The sequence below is a fragment of the Siniperca chuatsi genome, linkage group LG17, assembly GCF_020085105.1.
Source record: "Siniperca chuatsi isolate FFG_IHB_CAS linkage group LG17, ASM2008510v1, whole genome shotgun sequence".
NCBI classification, from domain to species: Eukaryota; Metazoa; Chordata; class Actinopteri; order Centrarchiformes; family Sinipercidae; genus Siniperca; species Siniperca chuatsi.
This window is the reverse complement of record NC_058058.1, coordinates 17,001,503-17,020,324: the sequence shown is the minus strand read 5'-3', so window position 1 is coordinate 17,020,324 and position 18,822 is coordinate 17,001,503. Positions and strand designations below refer to the sequence as shown.

General features: G+C 40.3%; 1 protein-coding gene across 4 annotated transcripts in view; it reads right to left on the bottom strand.

The window, feature by feature from the left end:
* The window catches only part of vps50 (VPS50 EARP/GARPII complex subunit), a 105,778-nt gene that overhangs the window by 19,661 nt on the left and 67,295 nt on the right, over nucleotides 1–18,822 (bottom strand). For 2 of the 4 annotated variants that reach the window (XM_044171019.1, XM_044171017.1), the window contains exons 22-23: nucleotides 14,506–14,583; nucleotides 13,385–13,465 (exon numbers count right to left, since the gene is read on the bottom strand). In XM_044171019.1, the coding sequence (XP_044026954.1) occupies nucleotides 13,385–13,465; nucleotides 14,506–14,583 (159 nt within the window). The remainder of the gene's footprint in view (nucleotides 1–13,384; nucleotides 13,466–14,505; nucleotides 14,584–18,822) is intronic. The other 2 variants (XM_044171020.1, XM_044171018.1) reach the window with 1 other exon arrangement.

The following is an 18,822-nucleotide window of genomic DNA, read 5'->3' as shown; positions in this document are numbered from 1 at the left end:
GCTTGTTTTCATTTCTCACTGTGAAGATATTCACCTCTGTGTACTAATGTACATGATCGTTAACACAGACAGAGATCTTGGGGCAATGAGTGACCTCTGCAAAAACACAAGAAATTAAGATAGAAAAGAAATCATCATGCATAAGCAGTGTAGTGAGCCATGGCAAACAGTAAGAGAAAGTAAGAATATTCCCATAATAGGTTTAAGCTGCATCCACATCACTGGACTGAAGAGGTACACATTTATCTTAATGGCTCACTGACACATGTCTCAAAATCACTCACAGACACTGTTGACTGTGTGTTGGAGTATTCTGAATAACATGATAAAGGCACAATGTGTGATGTACGTGTAAGCAAAAGGGAAGCCCCACTACCAAAAATCAAAACACAAGATTGAAACTGCTATCACCCATGAACAGGCCTTTATTTTGAAATATGATCAGTTTATTAAGATACAATGCTACAGCTGATGAGGCTTTCTTCTTTCTGTGGTATTAGTAGCACAATTTAAATCTATTTAGTTACAAAAATAACTAATAATGTGAACTTCGAAGTTACACAAAATAAATGTTATATTCTTTATGACTAAAAAAGTTGAAATGTAGTTATGGTCTCTTTATTGATTATTTTTAATGAAAAACATGTTTTGGTTTGAAAGGCTGGTTACTCTACAGACCAACACCAGCCACATTAGCAAGTGAGGCCAAAAGTAAATTCCGAGCCCTGCAGGTAATAAACAATGCTGGCTTCCTCCAAGCAGGATGCACTGCAGGATACAATTTGTTCTACACTGGTACAGAGGAACAGAAAGCAGTCCAATGATAAAAGATCCAAAATCAAGGTACTGATAGACAAAAACAACTGAGACCACTGAAACATGCTACATGTAAGTGGTGCTTGAAAAAATGTCCATGACCTCAACTACTAAATGTAGAGCATATTCTTAAAAAAAAAAAAATCCACATTCTCCTCTAATTGCTTTATAAGAGACTTATTCAATGTGCTTTCTTTAAACAAGCTCCATTAAATGAACCTACTGTACAGGAGCAGACTTGACATTTACAGTGGCAAGGAAAAGTATGTGAACCTTTTGGAATTTCATGGTTTTCTGAATAAATTTGTCATAAAATGTGATCTGATCTTCATCTAAGTCAAGGGTATTGACAAACAATGTGTCTAAAAATAATTACACAAAAAGTTATTATTATTATTGAACACAGTCATTAAACATTCAAAATGGCAGTGGAAAAAGTAAGTGAACCCTTAGCATTAATAACTGGTTGCCCCCACCATGGCAGCAATAACCTCAACCAGGCGCTTCCTGTAGCTGTGGATCACACCTGCACATCGTTGAGGAGGAATTTTAGCCCATTCTTCCTGGCAGAACTGCTTTAGCTCTGTCATATTCTTTGGACGTCTCATGTGTTTGGCCCTCTTCAAGTCAATCAATAGTATCTCTATTGGGTTGAGGTCTAGGCTCTGACTTGGCCACTCCAAAAGGCCGATTTTGTTTTTCTGAGGCCATTCTATTGTGGACTTGCTCCGGTGTTTTGGGTCGTTGTCCTGTTGCATCACCCACCTTCTACACAGTTTCAGCTGACGTACAGATATCCTCACATTATCCTGAAGAATTGTCTCATATACTTGGGAATTCATCTTCCCCTCAATGACTGCAAGCTGGCCAGGCCCTGATGCAGCAAAGCGGGCCCAAATCATGATGTTTCTTCCACCATACATTACAGTTGGGATGATGTTTTCATGATGATATGCCGTGCCCTTTCTATGTCAGATGTAGCGCTGTGTTTTTTCCAAATAGTTCAATCTTAGTTTCATCAGTCCACAAAACATTTTGCCAATACCGCTGTGGAGTGCCAATGTGCTCTTTTGCAATTGTCATTTTGACTGGGCGCCCACTTCTTGGTAGAGTAGCAACAGTCTCAAAGCGTCTACATTTGAAGATTGTTTGCCTAACTGTAGAATGGTGAATTTCTAAAATCTTTGAAATAACTTTGTAACCCTTTCCAGCTTTATGTAAAGCAACAATTCCTGATCGTAGCTCCTCTGAAAGCTCTTTTTGGCGAGGCATGGCTCACAAAAGCGTGTTCTTCTTGTGCAGAGAAACTCCAAAAGTTTGAGGGTTTTTTTTAATCATAGTAGCTGTAGTCCACACCTCCAAACGTATTATCTTAACGAGACTCCAGGTGTGCTAAAACCTGACTCCAATTAGCTTTTTTGAGGTCATTAACTCAAGGGTTCAATTACTTTTTCCACTGCCATTTTGAATGTTGAATGCCTGTGTTCAATAAAGACATGAAAGATCGGAATTTTTTTGTGTAATTATTTTTAGACACATTGTTTGTCAATACCCTTGACTTAGAGGAAGATCAGATCACATTTTATGACAAATTTATTCAGAAAACCATGAAATTCCAAAAGGTTCACATACTTTTCCTTGCCACTGTAATTAGTGAATGTTGTTTGTGTTTGCATCATTTAGGGAGTAATCTACACAATTATGTAAATTATTCAGGACAGAGGTAGCAGGAGGTCTTCACTGTTAACACAATCATTAAGATTTCTCTTACTATCTACACCTGAAGTAAATCTACCCAAAATTTAAATTGTTTGTTTGAGACAAAAGTAATGCAATAAAATATTAATGTTTTTATGTGTATTGATATAATATACTATGATATATTACATTTATTTCAGGATTTTAAGATTTACATTTCTACACTATAAAATTTTAGAATCATAGCCAGTGCAGCTACCCAAACTAGCTTCAAATATAAATAGCAACAATGTATAATTTTTTTCAATCAAGACACAGTTAAGTTCTGATTAGCAGTTAATGAGTTAGTAGATAAAGCCAGCTAATCTTAAAATAGTACACCAGACCAGTAGTAGAGAGGAAAAAACATTGGAAGTGTTAAAATGTAAAGAAAGGAATGAAGAAGATATAAGTTATCTATTACTTTCATAATCAAGTTTGCTACAGATAATTCTGATGATTAAGCTAGTAACCGGACACGAATACTTGAGCATGAGTAAAGTGACCATGAGTAACTATGAGGCCAGGTCTCTTTAAAGATGAACATTTACTAGTCTCCTTGGAGAAAAACAACATATACATATGCTTGGCATTTGATACTGTGGATCACTCCATCCTACTGGACTGCCTTGAAAAGTGGGTTGGCATCAGGGACACTGCTATAAAATGGTTTCTATCTATCAAACCTTCTCAGTGGTCATGAGTAATGCCTCCTCTTCAGTGGCCCCTCTGACCTGTGGTGTTCCCCGAGGCTCCATCCTTGGCCCCTTGTTGTTCTGTATATACATTGTTCTGTATATCAACAAACTGATCCGTAAGGCCAGTGACATTGTGGGGGTGGAGCTGGACTCTCTGGCGGTGGTGTCAGAGAGGAGGATGCTGGCGAAACTACATGCCATCTTGGACAGTGTCTCCCACCCACTCCATGACGTGCTGGTCAAACAAAGGAGTACCTTCACTGGAAGACTCATCCCCCCAAAAAGTACCACAGAGCGCCACAGGAAGTCATTCCTGCCCGTGGCCATCAAACTCTTTAACTCCTCCCTCTAAGTGTCAGTCTGTATGACCCTAAGTCATTAAACTGGAGATTGATCATTACATCTATGCAGTACTTTACATAATTGTGCAATATTTCCTGTGTTAGTACTCCTGGGCAATATACTTAAATTCCCTATTTATTGATATTGATATTTATTCAAGCTACACCTAACTTGGCAGTTCATGCACTAGTACTTTATACCATATTATTATCATCAACCGCTAAACCCACTTTGTACTTCACACTTATTTTATTTTATACTTATACCCACTTGGTACTTAATTTATTTTCTGACCTGTATTATAGTGTATTATATTTTTTTTGCCTAGTACTTCTATTCCCTTGTGCACTGACGTGATAGTGAGCTGCTGTAGCAAAAGAGTTTCCCCTCGGGGATCAATAAAGTATTTCTGATTCTGATTCTGACATGCTGCCACTGGGACAGATCACCATTGTTATGCAGATGACACACAAATTCATGTCCCATTAAAAACCAGTGATGAAGGCAGTTTTAATCATCTTTTCTCCTGGCTGTCAGAAATAAAGTGCTGGATGTCCCAAAACCTCCAGCTAAATGAAAACAAATCAGAAATAATCCTCTTCGGTCCCCCAAAGTCCATCCCTATTTTACAGAAACATCCCTGTTATCAAATATTGAAGCCACAGACGGAAACCTGGGTGTGATATCTGACAGAGAACTTTAATTGAGAAACAAATTACAAATGTTGTTCGATCATGTTTTTATCAATTAAGGAGCATCTCAGACCAGGTCTTTTCTCTCTCAACCTGATCTCAAAAAGGTCATTCATGCCTTTATTTCTTCTTGGTTTCATTATTGTAATTCATTGTATGCATATTTGAGCAAAAAAACAAAAAACAAAAAACATCTTGCGCCTTCAGCTGGTACAAAACGCAGCCACTCAGCTTTTAACAAGCATTAGAAGACATGATCATATCAGCCCTGTTTTAGCCTCTTTTCACTGGTTACCAGTTAGTTGTAGAATTGATTTTAAGGTTTTACTGATCACCTTTAAAGCACTTCATGGTTCAGCTCCTAACTACATTGCTGAATTGCTGCTTCCCTATGAGCCACGGCTCAGCCTCAGATCGCCAGGGAGGGCTCTGCTGGCTGTTCCTGAGTCCCGGCTCAAGACTAAAGGTGTCTGGGCCTTTGCAGTCAAGGCCCCTTGGCTCTGGAACTCTTACTGAATCAGTGACATCTTTTAAATCACTTCTCAAAATGTATCCTTTCCTTTTTATAAATTCTACCACTCCGTTTTATTGCCAACATATCATATCTGTTATATTATTAGTAATTATCTTTATTGATTGGGGTTTTATTTTTTATTTTATTATAATATACTTTTTAGCTAGCAGAGCTTGTCACAGCAGCATTAACTACAGCCCTACTTGCTATGCTAGACACAAGACCTTTGCTAGCTTGGTCCAGCAGCAGCTAACGAGCCTCGCGTGCGTTGGACTAGCTAAGGATTTTGTAAAATTACAAGCAAGTCCGTATCAAAGCATTTCTTCTATGTCCCCTATACATATATTAAAGGCCAATTTCCTCCATTTCATTACACTTTGAATACTTCATACAAAAAATAATCAAAGTTCACAGATGAGGTTTGAACTAAAAATCTACTTCTGCCCATTGTATTAGAGAAAAGGAAATATCTGTGTGGGTGCCTGAATGCTCATTGTAATCTGAATTGAAGTACCCAAATGGGGGCCAAAAAGCAGGACTGGAGGGAGAGAACAATTATTTTCTTTGTGAGCTCATCGTGTTTTAATTATCTGTCTGGCGCTGGTGCTCAGATAGAAGCGGCCCCTGAGTTAATGAACCATTTTAAGACGTTTTTGCTAAACGATGAGTAAAAATGAGACTAAAACTTCCCAGTGACAGACAGATAGTTTCAGTCTTTTACTCTGCCCCTGGGCATACTGAAGTAATTCAAACCTTTGACTTACAAGATGTTATCTGTCACAGATATAACTAAAGGCCACTTTAATGACTTAAGTTAAACTTAAGTGTACCAAGCTGAAGAAGAAGACACACTCATAGCAATGTCTCTTTCTATACTGTACATATGACTTATTAACACACTAACAATCATACACTGGGAGAAGGATATTTTGGCACTCATTATAGACATTTAGTTTGACTTGTACTATTGTTAATGAACTCTCTTCATGTAAGTGACAGCAGACATTAAACCATCAAGAAAGAAATGCTACAATTAAGATTTACACCATGTTTCAAATGTTGAAAAAAATATGCTATATAACAAGAAAAGGGGCAAATGAATGGAAAATGTATGAAGCACATCAACAAATCCAATATTTCTTGCTTTATCATTTTTTTGGACTTTGGTTTATGCTCATAAATTATTTGAGCATAATACATTTGATACACCCTCAATACACTTGACAAAACTTTAGCCTACAATGTTATTAATATTGGCGAGAAGCCATCATTACAAACCAAATGCCTCTGTCTTAATATCTAAACATATATGAGAAGTTTATTCCTGCTTCTGGTCTTCTGTGTGGTCTCTGTTTAATTTCTGTCCAAAAACATCTTCCTTTCTGTCTGCATCCACAGAAGCTACAGTTAAGGTCAAACTATTCTCTTGAAGTCGTTATTCCCCTGTTATTTTTTGCACTTGCAGTGCAGATACTGCACTCTCTCAGTCATGCTGTAGTGCCTTTATCCGCACCGTCAAGCACTGATGAGACTTCATCGATGATCAATAATTAATGTGAATGGTACAAAACAGAAGAGTGAGTCAGAATGTGGAAGTAATAGCACCTTTTAGTGAGAGTTTATATATAAAAAGATATTTCTGGTGTTTATAGAAAATAAAACACATATATGCCAAAATACAAGAACAGCTAAGAAATAAAAAACTAATGGGAATATCAGTGCTTCAAGAGATATTTCACTGCAACTGAATTTATTTGAAGCCAAATCATAACTTGATTAGGAATTTTGGAGAGCAGCATCACCCCAAAGGCTTAAGTATTTCTTTACTTGATTCTGCCAGCTTTACTGAGTAGCTGAGCAAGAACAGCATACCTAACAGTTCAAACATCAACGTCAATGTTCTTGCGGACCTTTGTATTCTGTGGACAGGCTAAAGGGAAAACAATTTTTGTTTCTGTCTGCGATGTATTAATGCTGAAATGGTTTCCCCATGTGGACCAACAGCATTGGTAAGTATTAAGACATCAAGCATCAAAGCCAGGGAGCTTATCTACCCTTGTGTAATGATTAGAAATTAAGCCCTGGAATATCCAATGAAAAGAAAACTTAATTTTAAATAAAAATGAACGTCCAGGGAGGGATTTGAAAACAGATAAGAGCAAAGCTTTGAATAAGAAAAACAGAGATATAGCAGTAGCTTGATGACGAGCAATCTCTGCTGTTTTTCCTTAAAGAAATCAAAGACAAGATGCTGAAAATGATTCTTAATGAGGATAGACAGTTAAAACAGATGTATGTTGTGTGTGTATATGTACAATAATTGTGTGTGTTAGGACTACATAACAAACTATAGCTATTGGCTCCAAGTAGCCACCATCTGTATTGCAGGCCATGGGTTTGACTGGCTTGGATATTCTCTGTTTTTCTAAAGTACTGAGTCGGGTCCACCTCTGCAGGAGGATCTATTTTATCACTGGGTTTTCCCTGCACGTCCACTGGGTGATTTGTTGTGAGCAGCTCAATTCTGAGCAACAGCCTGAGGTAGTTTTGAGGTGGGTATGGGAGGCCTGATCTGTCAGCAGCAGCAGACACCTGAGGAGAGATGGAAGCTCCCTCTCAGTATCAAATCTGCTGGATCCATCATTTGAACTGTGTGAAGTAAAGTTATATACACCTGGGGGATGGACAAGAAATAGTCCTCAACATAAGTGGCTGGTATAAGAAAAGATATGCAAATACAATTAGGCCCAGAATACCTATTTTCTCAATCAGCTTCTTACTATGAGCGATGTTGTCCTACATTAACGCATAATAATCTACCAAAAAGTTAGAACATTTTTTTCATGAGAGATTTCTGTATGTGTGTTTTTGTCTGTGCTGTTTCGACTAGGTCGAAGTGGGCGGGACACAGTTTTAAAACCATGATGTGATGTACTTCATTGCACCAATCAGGATTTCACATTATTTAAATGAAAATGTGATGACAGTAGTTGGGCTGTTTGCTTATGTTGCCAACACTGTCAGTCAAACTGGATGAACCACACCCACGCACTGAACTTGAACTTTGATTAGCATGAATATCTAATGTTAGAAAGAAAGGCTTTGGATTTGAAAACAAGTTTACAGGGGCTTTAAAATTCTCACAACACATCTCTTGATGCAGGAATTTATTAAAACAGGTTTCAACATTTCTTAAAGTTTACAATTAATCTGCAAATTTTATACCAAAAGAATCTGTTGCTGCTAGCTTCTCAAATGTTTGCTCCTTTTCTTAGTCTTCGTTAATAGTAAATTGAGTGCTTATGCATTTTGGAACCAAAAAACAGGACCAAGGTAAAGGTACCAAGATACCAAGGACTGTACAGTTATATCCCATCCAAATCTGGCTCCTGCACCTTTCAAATAATAACAAGGGAGCTTTAACCTAAGAATAACCCTAAGAATTGTGGCCTTTTGAACTTTCAAACAACTTAAATAAAAAATAAAATATTATTCCCCAGCAAAATAAAAAACAAACATCCTCAATTTGAAAGGTAACTCTAAGAGCTTGATAAGTCTGTAATCACCCTTGTCATGAAGGAAGCTTCCAGCAGGGGAGCTGAAAAGTGATCTCTCAGTTGAAGTGTCTCAATCTATCGTGATTCCTCTCCTCTCCAATCCATTCCATAGAGACTTATGGCCAAGTCGAGTGGACTGGCTGCCAGGCAATTACTGTCAAGTGGATCCTATTGCGCCTCTTTGTCACTCTAATACTAGAAATTTGGTTCTCATTAGATGAATGTCAAATGGAATTAAGGCCTTCATTTATTTTGTGTGACACCGCCCAGCACCTCTAAGCCTATCTCTGGCAACTTCTTTTCCCATAGCTGCTGGTCCACTCACCTGATTTGGCATGACAAAACGTCCAAGATACAAGAAGAAAATAACTCTCTTAAAAATATCCGAGTTAAGAAAGCTGAACAGGAATGAACCAGTGCAGGAGGAGAATGCAGAATATAAATTAAAGGATTTAAATTAAAGTGCATAATTCTGCTTATCACCATGTTCGTCACACTGGGAGATGTGATGAGTCATCGGCAGAAGTTGACAAGGAAGTTGAAGACAGAAGGCGTAGTTACTGTATCCAAGGGGATCAGCTGTCTCCTCATCACAGCTGAGGAGCATGACCTACATCTGGGCCTATCAATGAAGTGTGTGTGTGCGTTCCACTGAAACCCCAACATAAATGTCAATACTTGTGATATCCTGAGAACTACAGTATAAACAGTCACACCATGGAGCTTAATTGGGACCTATAATCCCTGTCAAATGGCAATCCCCTCTGGCTTGCCGCACCATTCACAGAGAGAGACAGCAGGCCACAAGAAAGAGACCAGTCTGGACAGTGATGTGCCCCCGTGAGAGATGCAGAACTAATGACTGGGTTCAGTGTTTGATTGTGAAAGAAAATGTAGTGTGTGTGTGTGACATTAGCCAGTGCCTCTCATGAGAGGCATCGCGGCAGTGTGTGTTAGCTGTGCCAAGCCAGTGTAGCGAACCACAACCACAATACATGCTTAGGGATTACCACCCTGCTATTAGGAGGCAGAAAGGAAGAGAGCGTGAAAAGTGTGTTTTGACAGCAAGTGTTCAATATAGTAGTGATATACAGTAGGACTATAAACCTGTATGTGTGTTAATTAATCTGTTTAAGTTTGCATTCTCTTGCTATATATATATATTTTTTTTTTTTCTTGTTTGTCAGTGTGTGTTTTTGTGTACATTTCAGCAAGAACCGTCACTGCCAGATTACTGCTGCCAACACAGAAATTACAAGGCTTCTCATTCCTGTTTCAGTGCCAGGCCTGAAAAAAGCCAGAGTCCCACTCTACACTAAAGCTGAGTACCCAGATGCGGACGTATAAACACACACACAAACACACATCTAATCAACTCATCACACAATTGTGGGTTGACTTCAGCAATTGTAAGACTAGAATCAAACAAAGGAATCAAAAAAAGGAAATAATGAACATAATTTCCAGCCGTATGATCTTATCTTCATACCTGGGCCTGAACACTGAAATAAATAAACATACAAACACGTTGTTGTATATTCAGTCAGAAGCCCCAATAAACTGGAAGGAACGATACAAGCAGTTGTTTGTGCTGAGAGCTGAGAGGCATGTAATCACTGGCACACAGCTGCTGAAGAGAAGGAGGTGATACAACAAACAGTTAAAATGAAAGGAGGAAAAGTAAGGGAATAAATGAGAGAGAGAAAGAGTTGGAAAAACAACTGACAAAAATGGACTGACTGATTGAAAGAGTAAATACTGGTAGTTTGAGGAGTGTGAACCAGAGGTGGCCTTTATCGCAAATGCTTGCCTGTGGCAGCTCTCTTCACATTGTTGCCTGCAGCAGTGGCTCTAAACAGCTGTCACAGCTGAACTTTCTGGCAGCGACAATATGGCCACAGTTGGGGATCATGGCAATGTTCTGATATGGCACGGTCATCTAACCTGCCCCAAGCAAAATCACCTAAGAATTTTTTCGAGCAAGGATTGTAAGCAAATCATTATTTTCTGCGACAGCTGATTCCTTTCAAGTAAAACGATTCAGTTCAGAGCATCACATTTACGTAAAGATGACACATTTGAACTTGAAACTGGTGTTGATGACAGCGCATGTGATTAAACATTATGTAACAAGTGTTTTGTGTAAAATGTTTGAACAAGGCAATTACGTCTCTGCCACTCTCAGAAGTTTCTCCCTAACCCTCACAACCTTCCAAACACTCACTGAAATATTCAAAGTCAAAAGTAAGTGAACTCAAAATGAAAACTGTCAAACCCAGACGAGCGACAGGGTTTCGGAAAGGTAATCAAGAATAGCAGAGGCAGAGAAATAGAACATAAACAAGGGGATGATCTTTTACTTTTTCCCCGCGGAGCTCCCAATTTAAGCTGAAACCACTCTGTACCTGAGACGAGATGAGATGGAATCTCGCTGTCGTTCATATGGGACTCAGAGTCATTACCAGCACATTGGTTTTGAAATCAAACAGTTGTGACGGCAAATCAGGGGTACAAAACCACAAGGATTCGGCGGCTCAATTGAAATGCAGTGTGCAATTAACTTTATAATCTGTTTACAAATGAGGTCTACCCTGCTGCAATCTCTAGAGTGTGTGTATTTGTATGCAGGTGGGGGAGTGCGTTTGTGTATGCTACGTGAATACACGCACATTCTCACTTTGGAGTGAAGTCACCTATATTAAAAAAAGGGATTTATAATCCATATGCCCCCACATCTAATAAAACCATGGAAATTGGATATAAATTGTTAAAAAAGGAAAATATACAAATAGCAACTTTTAATGGCAGAGTGTGTGTCCATGAGATTTGTGTGTGCAGATCATGATGTGAAACACAGAAGAGCAGAAAGAGAGCGAGGCAAAGAGGAAAAAAAGAATAGGGAGTGCTGTTAGTTTGGAATATAGGGCATTTTTCCAGCATTGAATGATTTATCGAGATGAGCTAAAATAGTTTTGCATATGAGGAAGGGACAGACTAAAAGCATTTGCCAATACATTAGAGAGAGGATGGGTGTAGTTACATAGCCCGACTCAGTGCTCTCCCTCTGAGGTGGTTTTAAACAGATCTTTATCAGGCAGCCTGTGATGGCCACAAAGTGATATGATTATGGTAATATGAAATGCGTGTGTGTGTACATGCACATGTTAAAGGTCTAGCATCGTTTTGTCTGTTGAGAGAACTCACTCTCACTCACAAAAACCCACACATGTATCAGTGCATCACACTCTTCCGTTCTCTATCTCTACCCAGTCTGTCCATTTGTCAGTCTGTGTCCATTTGATCAGGTGAACAGTTCAGAGGATCAACATATTCTCCACAGAAGGCAGCTGGGCACCGAGCTCGTCTGACATTTGAAAATGGCTCACAACTTAGCCAGAAAATTACTGGGGTGTAAATAGTTGCTATGGTGCCCCACTGTCGCTGCATCACACTGCTTAATAGAATAAAAATTTTTGATCATTCGTTATTCTTTTCTGTGTTTTCTGACTTATCTGTTTTCGTCGCTCTGCCTTCCTGCTTTATTTTGCTATAGTGTTATCCTTCTCCTCAGTCCAACCCTAAACTGCTAAGCTATAAACACCACAGCCAAGTAGCCAGCATTGTTATCACAGCGAAATGTCATTATGCTGCACTGTCAAATAAATGCTTTGTTTTTAAAAGGTGCTTTGGATTGCTGCATGCGCCTTAGTGTGGAAAACTGCTGATTATATCTTCATGGAATGAAAACGCTGGTTGGAAAACAATTCACTTCGTTCACCTTACTTCACATTCTGATAGGATACACATTAAAGATGGTGGTTGCCATGGCAGCTTCTCATTGGATTGTTATTGACAGTCAGCTGATATCACAAACCAAATCAGTGATCAAGTTACTGCCAGCTCTTTTCTTAAAAATGTTTCAGAGCCAAGAAGAAAAACACTAAATGGCACATTTCATAGTTTGTCCTGCAGTCTGGTCTGTGGTGTTACGTGAATGTACAGATGAAATTAGAAAGGATATTTGAGAGAGACAGACAGAAAGCCCCACAGGTTCTCAGCAAATGAAAAATGAAATAACGTTATTCGGGATCTCACCATGGGAAAATAATACATTTTCTTTTTCATTTTCACAGCTGATGGAGTATTGTGAGTCAAAAATTGTGGCATATGATACAAATCTAATTTAACTATGCATGAGCAATATTGGCCTCTTTATTTTCCAATACAGCAGCTCTGGGCTTTATAATTGTCTGAAATAAAAGCTGAGCTAATGTTGTCTAGTTTCTTGAGCTTCAGAACCGGACACTTCTGTATAACAATGTACATATTGAACATATGTAAATAACTGATTGCATTTTTAAATGAAAAAAAGTTGAGTCTTAGTATCCACATTTGAATTCAAGGCAGAATGATTAAAATGAGTTCAGTGAGCCATTCACTCACACTTATACTATAATCAGACTTTTTCTCTGAACACAGGCCAAAACGGCAGTCTGATATATAGAGACAAATGAAAGGAAGACGTGAGAGATGACACATGTATCATCATGTAAAAGAGGAGACAGACTGTAGACAGACAAAAGTGTAGAGAGTGTGGACTGCACCAGGCTAATTGTCACTATGTCGTATTACAGAAGGGAGTAGTGATTGAGAGCCCTAATGGAATAACACACACATCCACCCTGGTGTGGCCACTTAAACAGAGGGAGGTGTGTGTACGTGTGAGTGACCACTGGCCAGATAATGACGACCCATAATGCATTTTGTGGCTACACGGGCTGTGGGCACTCTCAACAATAAGACCACACATATGGCCGGTATGGATAGAGTGAATGGGCAAAAAAATCCAGGCAGAGGCATAAAGAGGCTGGAGGCACATAAGGATGGGAGGGGTGGTGGGGATAGATAGAGTGGGGAGAGCATGTTTGTGTCAGAAAATGAGACAGGCGATGAGGTAACGAGCAATGGTAAAAAAGAAAGAAAGAAAAAAGTGAGACAAAGAGTAGAGGAAGAGAGTTACAGTCTTACCATGTCAATGAGGTTCTCCTGGATCCGGTTCAGTGTGGTTCTCAGCCTGCTGCTGATAAGGCCCAGACCCGATGACTCATACTGTAGGATACACACAAACACACACACACACACACACACACAGTTAGTATCTGCACCGTGCACAAACACCTTCCTCTATAAGAACACACACTTCGGCAGAGTGTGAAAGCACGCGCACACAAACACACGGCAACATCTGCTCTCATCTCACGTAGCCGGAGACGAGAGAATCTTTACTTTCTGATTCTAGTCGACTCTAATCCAAAAGAGGGAGGACTAACTGGGAGGAACAGACATCAAAATCAGACAATCACACCAGCTACAGTAGGAGAGAGACAAGAGGTAAACGAGGAGGGTGGAGAGGGTGAAAGCACAGCAAATTCTACATCTAAATGCTGCTGAAATTACTTTCAGATGTGCTGGATGTCACTTGAGAAAGCAAATCACGCACACCTTAAAGGGACAGTTCACCCAAAAATCAAAAATACATATTTTTCCTCTTACCTATAGTGTTATTTATCCATCTAGATTGTTTTAGTGTGAGTTGCAGAGTTTTGGAGATATCGGCCGTAGAGGTGTCTGCATTTTTTTAATATATTAGGACTATATAGCACTCGGCTTATGGTGATACAAAAATACATTTGAAAAACAGCAATGTCTCTTTCCAGAAATCATGACCCAGTTACTTAAGATAATGCACAGACCTTGTTGTACGCAGTTTCATGGAGGAAAATAGTTCCTACATGAACACAACAAATCTGTGGATTATCTTAAGTAACCAGGTCATAATTTCTGGAAAGAGACATTGCTGTTGAGTTTTTCAAATGTATTTTTTGGGCGCTTTGAGCACCACAAGCCATATAGCCCCATTATATTCAGAAAATGCAGACATCTCTATGGCTGATACCTCCAAACCAATCTAGATGGATAAATAGCACTACAGATAAGAGGAAAAATATGTATATTTGATTTTGGGGTGAAATGTGCCTTTAAGGGCTTCAAATTAACCACACCACACTAGTGTTGACTAGTATTTTGGACTCACAAAGCAGGGACAACCTTGTGTGTTAGTCATGATACTTCCAGAGATCTACTCTTACCAAGCAAGCAGGGCCCACCACCCTGGCAGTGCCCGCCTCTCTGCCACCATGAGTTGGCAAAGACGGGCTTGGGACAGGCTATGGGTGACGAATGGACAGCAGAAAGGAAAAACAAGAAGCAAAATCTCAAATTTCTAAAAAATGACACAGTGGAGGAGTTATTACAGACTTTTAAAAAAGCATAAAGAAAGAAGCAAACAAACAAACAGAATCAGATGAATGGAAGTAATGGATGGAATTACTACTGTACATGTCTACACTATTCTCGCCTCACATTCAAATGGCCTTTAATGTAAGAGCCACAGCTCTTCTGTTCTAACTAATCAGAAAATGGTAATGTAAGGAAAATCCAACTGTTGTTGAACCTCGTTACCAGGATACATGGTAGCTTCCTCATTTGTGTCCAAACATTAACTTGGACTTGTTCTGAAACTGAAACATACTTCCAGTTCAACAATGTCCCTTTTACATCTCTCAGATGTATCGTAGAAAAGGTTTCAGTCGTAGTCATCTGGACACTGTTTTCAGAATCAAGACGTTTCGGCTCCCATCCGGAAGTCATTCTCAATTCTACAACATCTCTCAGATGTGATAAAAAGCTTGTGAGAATTAGGTGTCAACCAGTGAGAATTAGGTGTCACTGGTGTGTTTGTCATTATTGACTGTGTCTTAGGGACTCGAACAGCAAAGAGCAAAAGGATTCAAAGCTTCTTGATAGTCACTGGTGATAACTTCAAACATGTTTTAAAGCTTTCAAGTTGGATTGACTATTTTTAGAAACTTCCAAATTAGCTCTTGAAACATTTGATATAAATGGGGCCTCACTCATCTCAATGCATCTTATGCAGTGTGGCCCGTTCAAAATCAGCATTCAAATTGACATCAGTTAAAAAAAAAGAAAAGGAAACAATACAATAGCCGCTTTAGTCTACCACAACACAGGTTACACTTACTATGCACCGTACAGATGTGCACATGGTAAAATGGTAAGACAATATGGTTAAGAAATTAACAAATTGGGGCATCCCACTGGTGTTTACTCATCACGATTAGTACTACTGTGACAACAGTCATGTCTTCTGTGTCTCTGGAGGGAGGTTTCCAAGGTTTGAAAAAACAACCCTAATGATGTCATCAGGATATCCCGGCATGTGCTTAAGACTGAAAACTTTAAACAGAAGCTTATAACAAAAATGAGATGGGGTGTTTGAAAGAGGTGGGCATTTAAAAGGCAGGGAGAGTCTAATGAACGATACTATTGAGATGCAAATGGGACATGGGAAATGTAGGATCAAGCATTTTTGGAGCATTTTGACCCATACTAGAAACTAAAAGTCAGGATAAAATCTGTTTCTTTTGAGTCTTTAAACTTTAGGAAGTGCAATACTAAATAGCACCCCTTTAATCACCTGGCCCTCATCCTAAAGGAGTTAAATAACTTTGCATTAGAGGAAAAAATTGTGACTCAAAAAATAAGCTAACCTGGCTACCAGTGAAGAACCAGTATCTTATATTATAGTCTTAATTCAGCCTGGTTCACAATTATCTGACAGAAGACAGAAATCCGTGGGGGGATATTTTATTTTATTCTATGTCACAGGTGGCTTTTATGGTGTGAAAAACTTTTTTTTGCACATGTGCATGCAAGATGAATAACATCCATGACAAACTGTCTGTGGGAGTCAGGAGTCAGAGAAGCCATCTATCCAAGTGTCAGATACTTTCCTGATTTGTTCTCTCTCTACACATATTTCCTACTTCATTGTTTTGGTAGCCAGCCTCTCTCCTCCCTTCTTTCTGCCATCGTATCGCAAAACAGAGTGACACAGTACATAGTCTTCCATCTTTATCTTCCCTCCATCTTTCAAATCACACCTCTCTCTGTCTTACTCTCTTTTTCTTACTATATCCTTCGTCTGCCTCTTCTTAGAACAGACACTTGAGTGAAATATCCAGGTTAAACCCACGGGGCACAGCTTTCCATAATTTTGAAACATTGATCACTTTTCCAAAAAACTGTTTGTAAATCTGCCTCTCTCAGTCCCAGCAGTAGAAAGCCTGGTTATTAATGGTGATGGAGAATCTGTGAGCACGGCAGATAATGCATCTTTAGCATATATGTGACAGAGTCAATAGTGCAGCTTGACTTGACAGGGCCAATATACACAGATAATGGGGTATTTACCCCTCTGAATATTAATGTCACACATTACTCTTCAAGTGGAGAAGTCAAGCAGCTCCATCTTGATTCCAGCGGTGTAAAGAGAGCAGAGCCCAGGTCAAAATACCGGTACATGTGCATAGCAATTTCCATAAACTTTTTAAAGATTCATAGGGACATTAGCATTTTACTGTAGGTGCCTCTTTGAGTGAGACTATTCATGAAATGTGTGGGTTCATGAAATCACACTTAATGAGGACTAGAGGTACAGTGGAAAAAAAGATAAAGTGAGAGTTTAAGAGAGATTAAGGCAGACATATAAAGAGTGGCATGGAAGTAATGAGAGGAAAAAAGTAGAAGGGATGCTAGACAAGGAATGCTATGTGAAATGAGCAGAACATGTAAGATTAAGGATACTGTATGGTACATAAGATGAAAAAAGAAGGGGATACAGTACATGTGTAAAGAAGATACAGAGAGTTTGAGACAAGGTAGACAGTGATACAGAGAAAGACGACAGAGAGAATGTGATAGAAACACACTCACATACTGTAGACCCACAGTGGTCAGATTAAGACACATGAGAAAAGCAACTGCTTGACAAGTTGTCAACTCACAACCAGTGTGTCACCTGCCCTCATCTCCCCATGACACGCACACACACACACACACACACACACACACACACACACACACACACACACACACACACAAACACTCCAATAATCTGTATCGGAGCGGCCCCCATGGAGTGCTCATCCTCTTTATCTCTTCCACCTCGATGGGACAGAAGTCATTTTGTTGCTATCATTACCACTTCCCCAAGGGCGATACTGACACAAATGCTGTTGTCTTTCTTTGTGAGGTGCAGTATAAATGACATGATAGTCCTTAGATGGAGTGGGGGAGACTGGGCTCGCAGACTGTAACCTATTGTTCAACTGAAATTTTTACAGAGACAGGCAGCAATGAGAAAAGATGGAAGCAGTAGTTATTGCCCCGTCTCACTGTACATCTAATGAATATAAAAAAGGCATCTTTAGAAATAAATGCAGGCAATTTTCTTAAAGCACCATACCACTGATGCAGCAGAAGCAATATTACATAACTATGTGCATTGCAATGGGGAAAAAAACAAAAAACTCCTGATTACTTGTGGGGTATAGCTAACGCATATGTCCTTATTTTTAGTCGCATTGTAAGGGATGACATACACCGGCACGGCAGGATGCATATCAAAACACCTATGCCTACGTTCTCTTTTTTGTGGGGCTTTTTATGCCTTTATTTAAAATAAAAATAAAGGCCCTCCTTGAACCGCCACCTTAACGTGGTGGAGGGGTTTGAGTACCCGAATGACCCTGGGAGCTATGTTGCCTGGGGCTGTATGCCCCTGGTAGGGTCACCCATGGCAAACAGGTCCAGGGTGACGGGTCAGACCAGACCAAGAGCGGTTCAGAAGACCCTTATGGATTATTTAAAATCAAGGCCAGTTACGTCGCCCGGATTGGCGCTACCGGGGCCCCACCCTGGAGCCAGGCCTGGGGTGGGTGCCCGACGGCGAAGCGCCTGGTGGCCGGGCCTTTCCCCACGGGCCCGGCCGGGCACAGCCCGAAGGAGCGACGTGGGGCTGTCCTCCCGTGGACCCACCACCCGCAGGAGGATCCGTAAGGGGCCGGTGCAGAGAGATCTGGGCGGCAGTCGAAGGCAGGGGCTTCGGCGACCAGATCTCCGGACACAGAAACTGGCTCTAGGGACATGGAATGTCACTTCGCTGGGGGAAGGAGCCTGAGCTTGTGCGGGAGGTTGAGCGTTACCGGCTAGATATAGTCGGCCTCGCCTCCACGCACAGCCTGGGCTCTGGAACCCGTCTCCTCGAGAGGGGCTGGACGCTCCATTTCTCTGGCGTTGCCGGCGGGGAGAGGCGGCGGGCTGGTGTGGGCCTGCTCATAGCCCCACAGCTCAGCCGCCACGTGTTGGAGTTTACCCCAGTGAACGAGAGGGTCGCGTCCCTCCGCCTCCGGGTGGGGACAGGTCTCTCACTGTTGTGGCGGCCTCACGGGCCGAACAGCAGTGCAGAGTACCAGGCCTTCTTGGAGTCCCTGGGAGGGGTACTAGACAGTGCACCACCGGGGACTCCGTTGTTCTACTGGGGA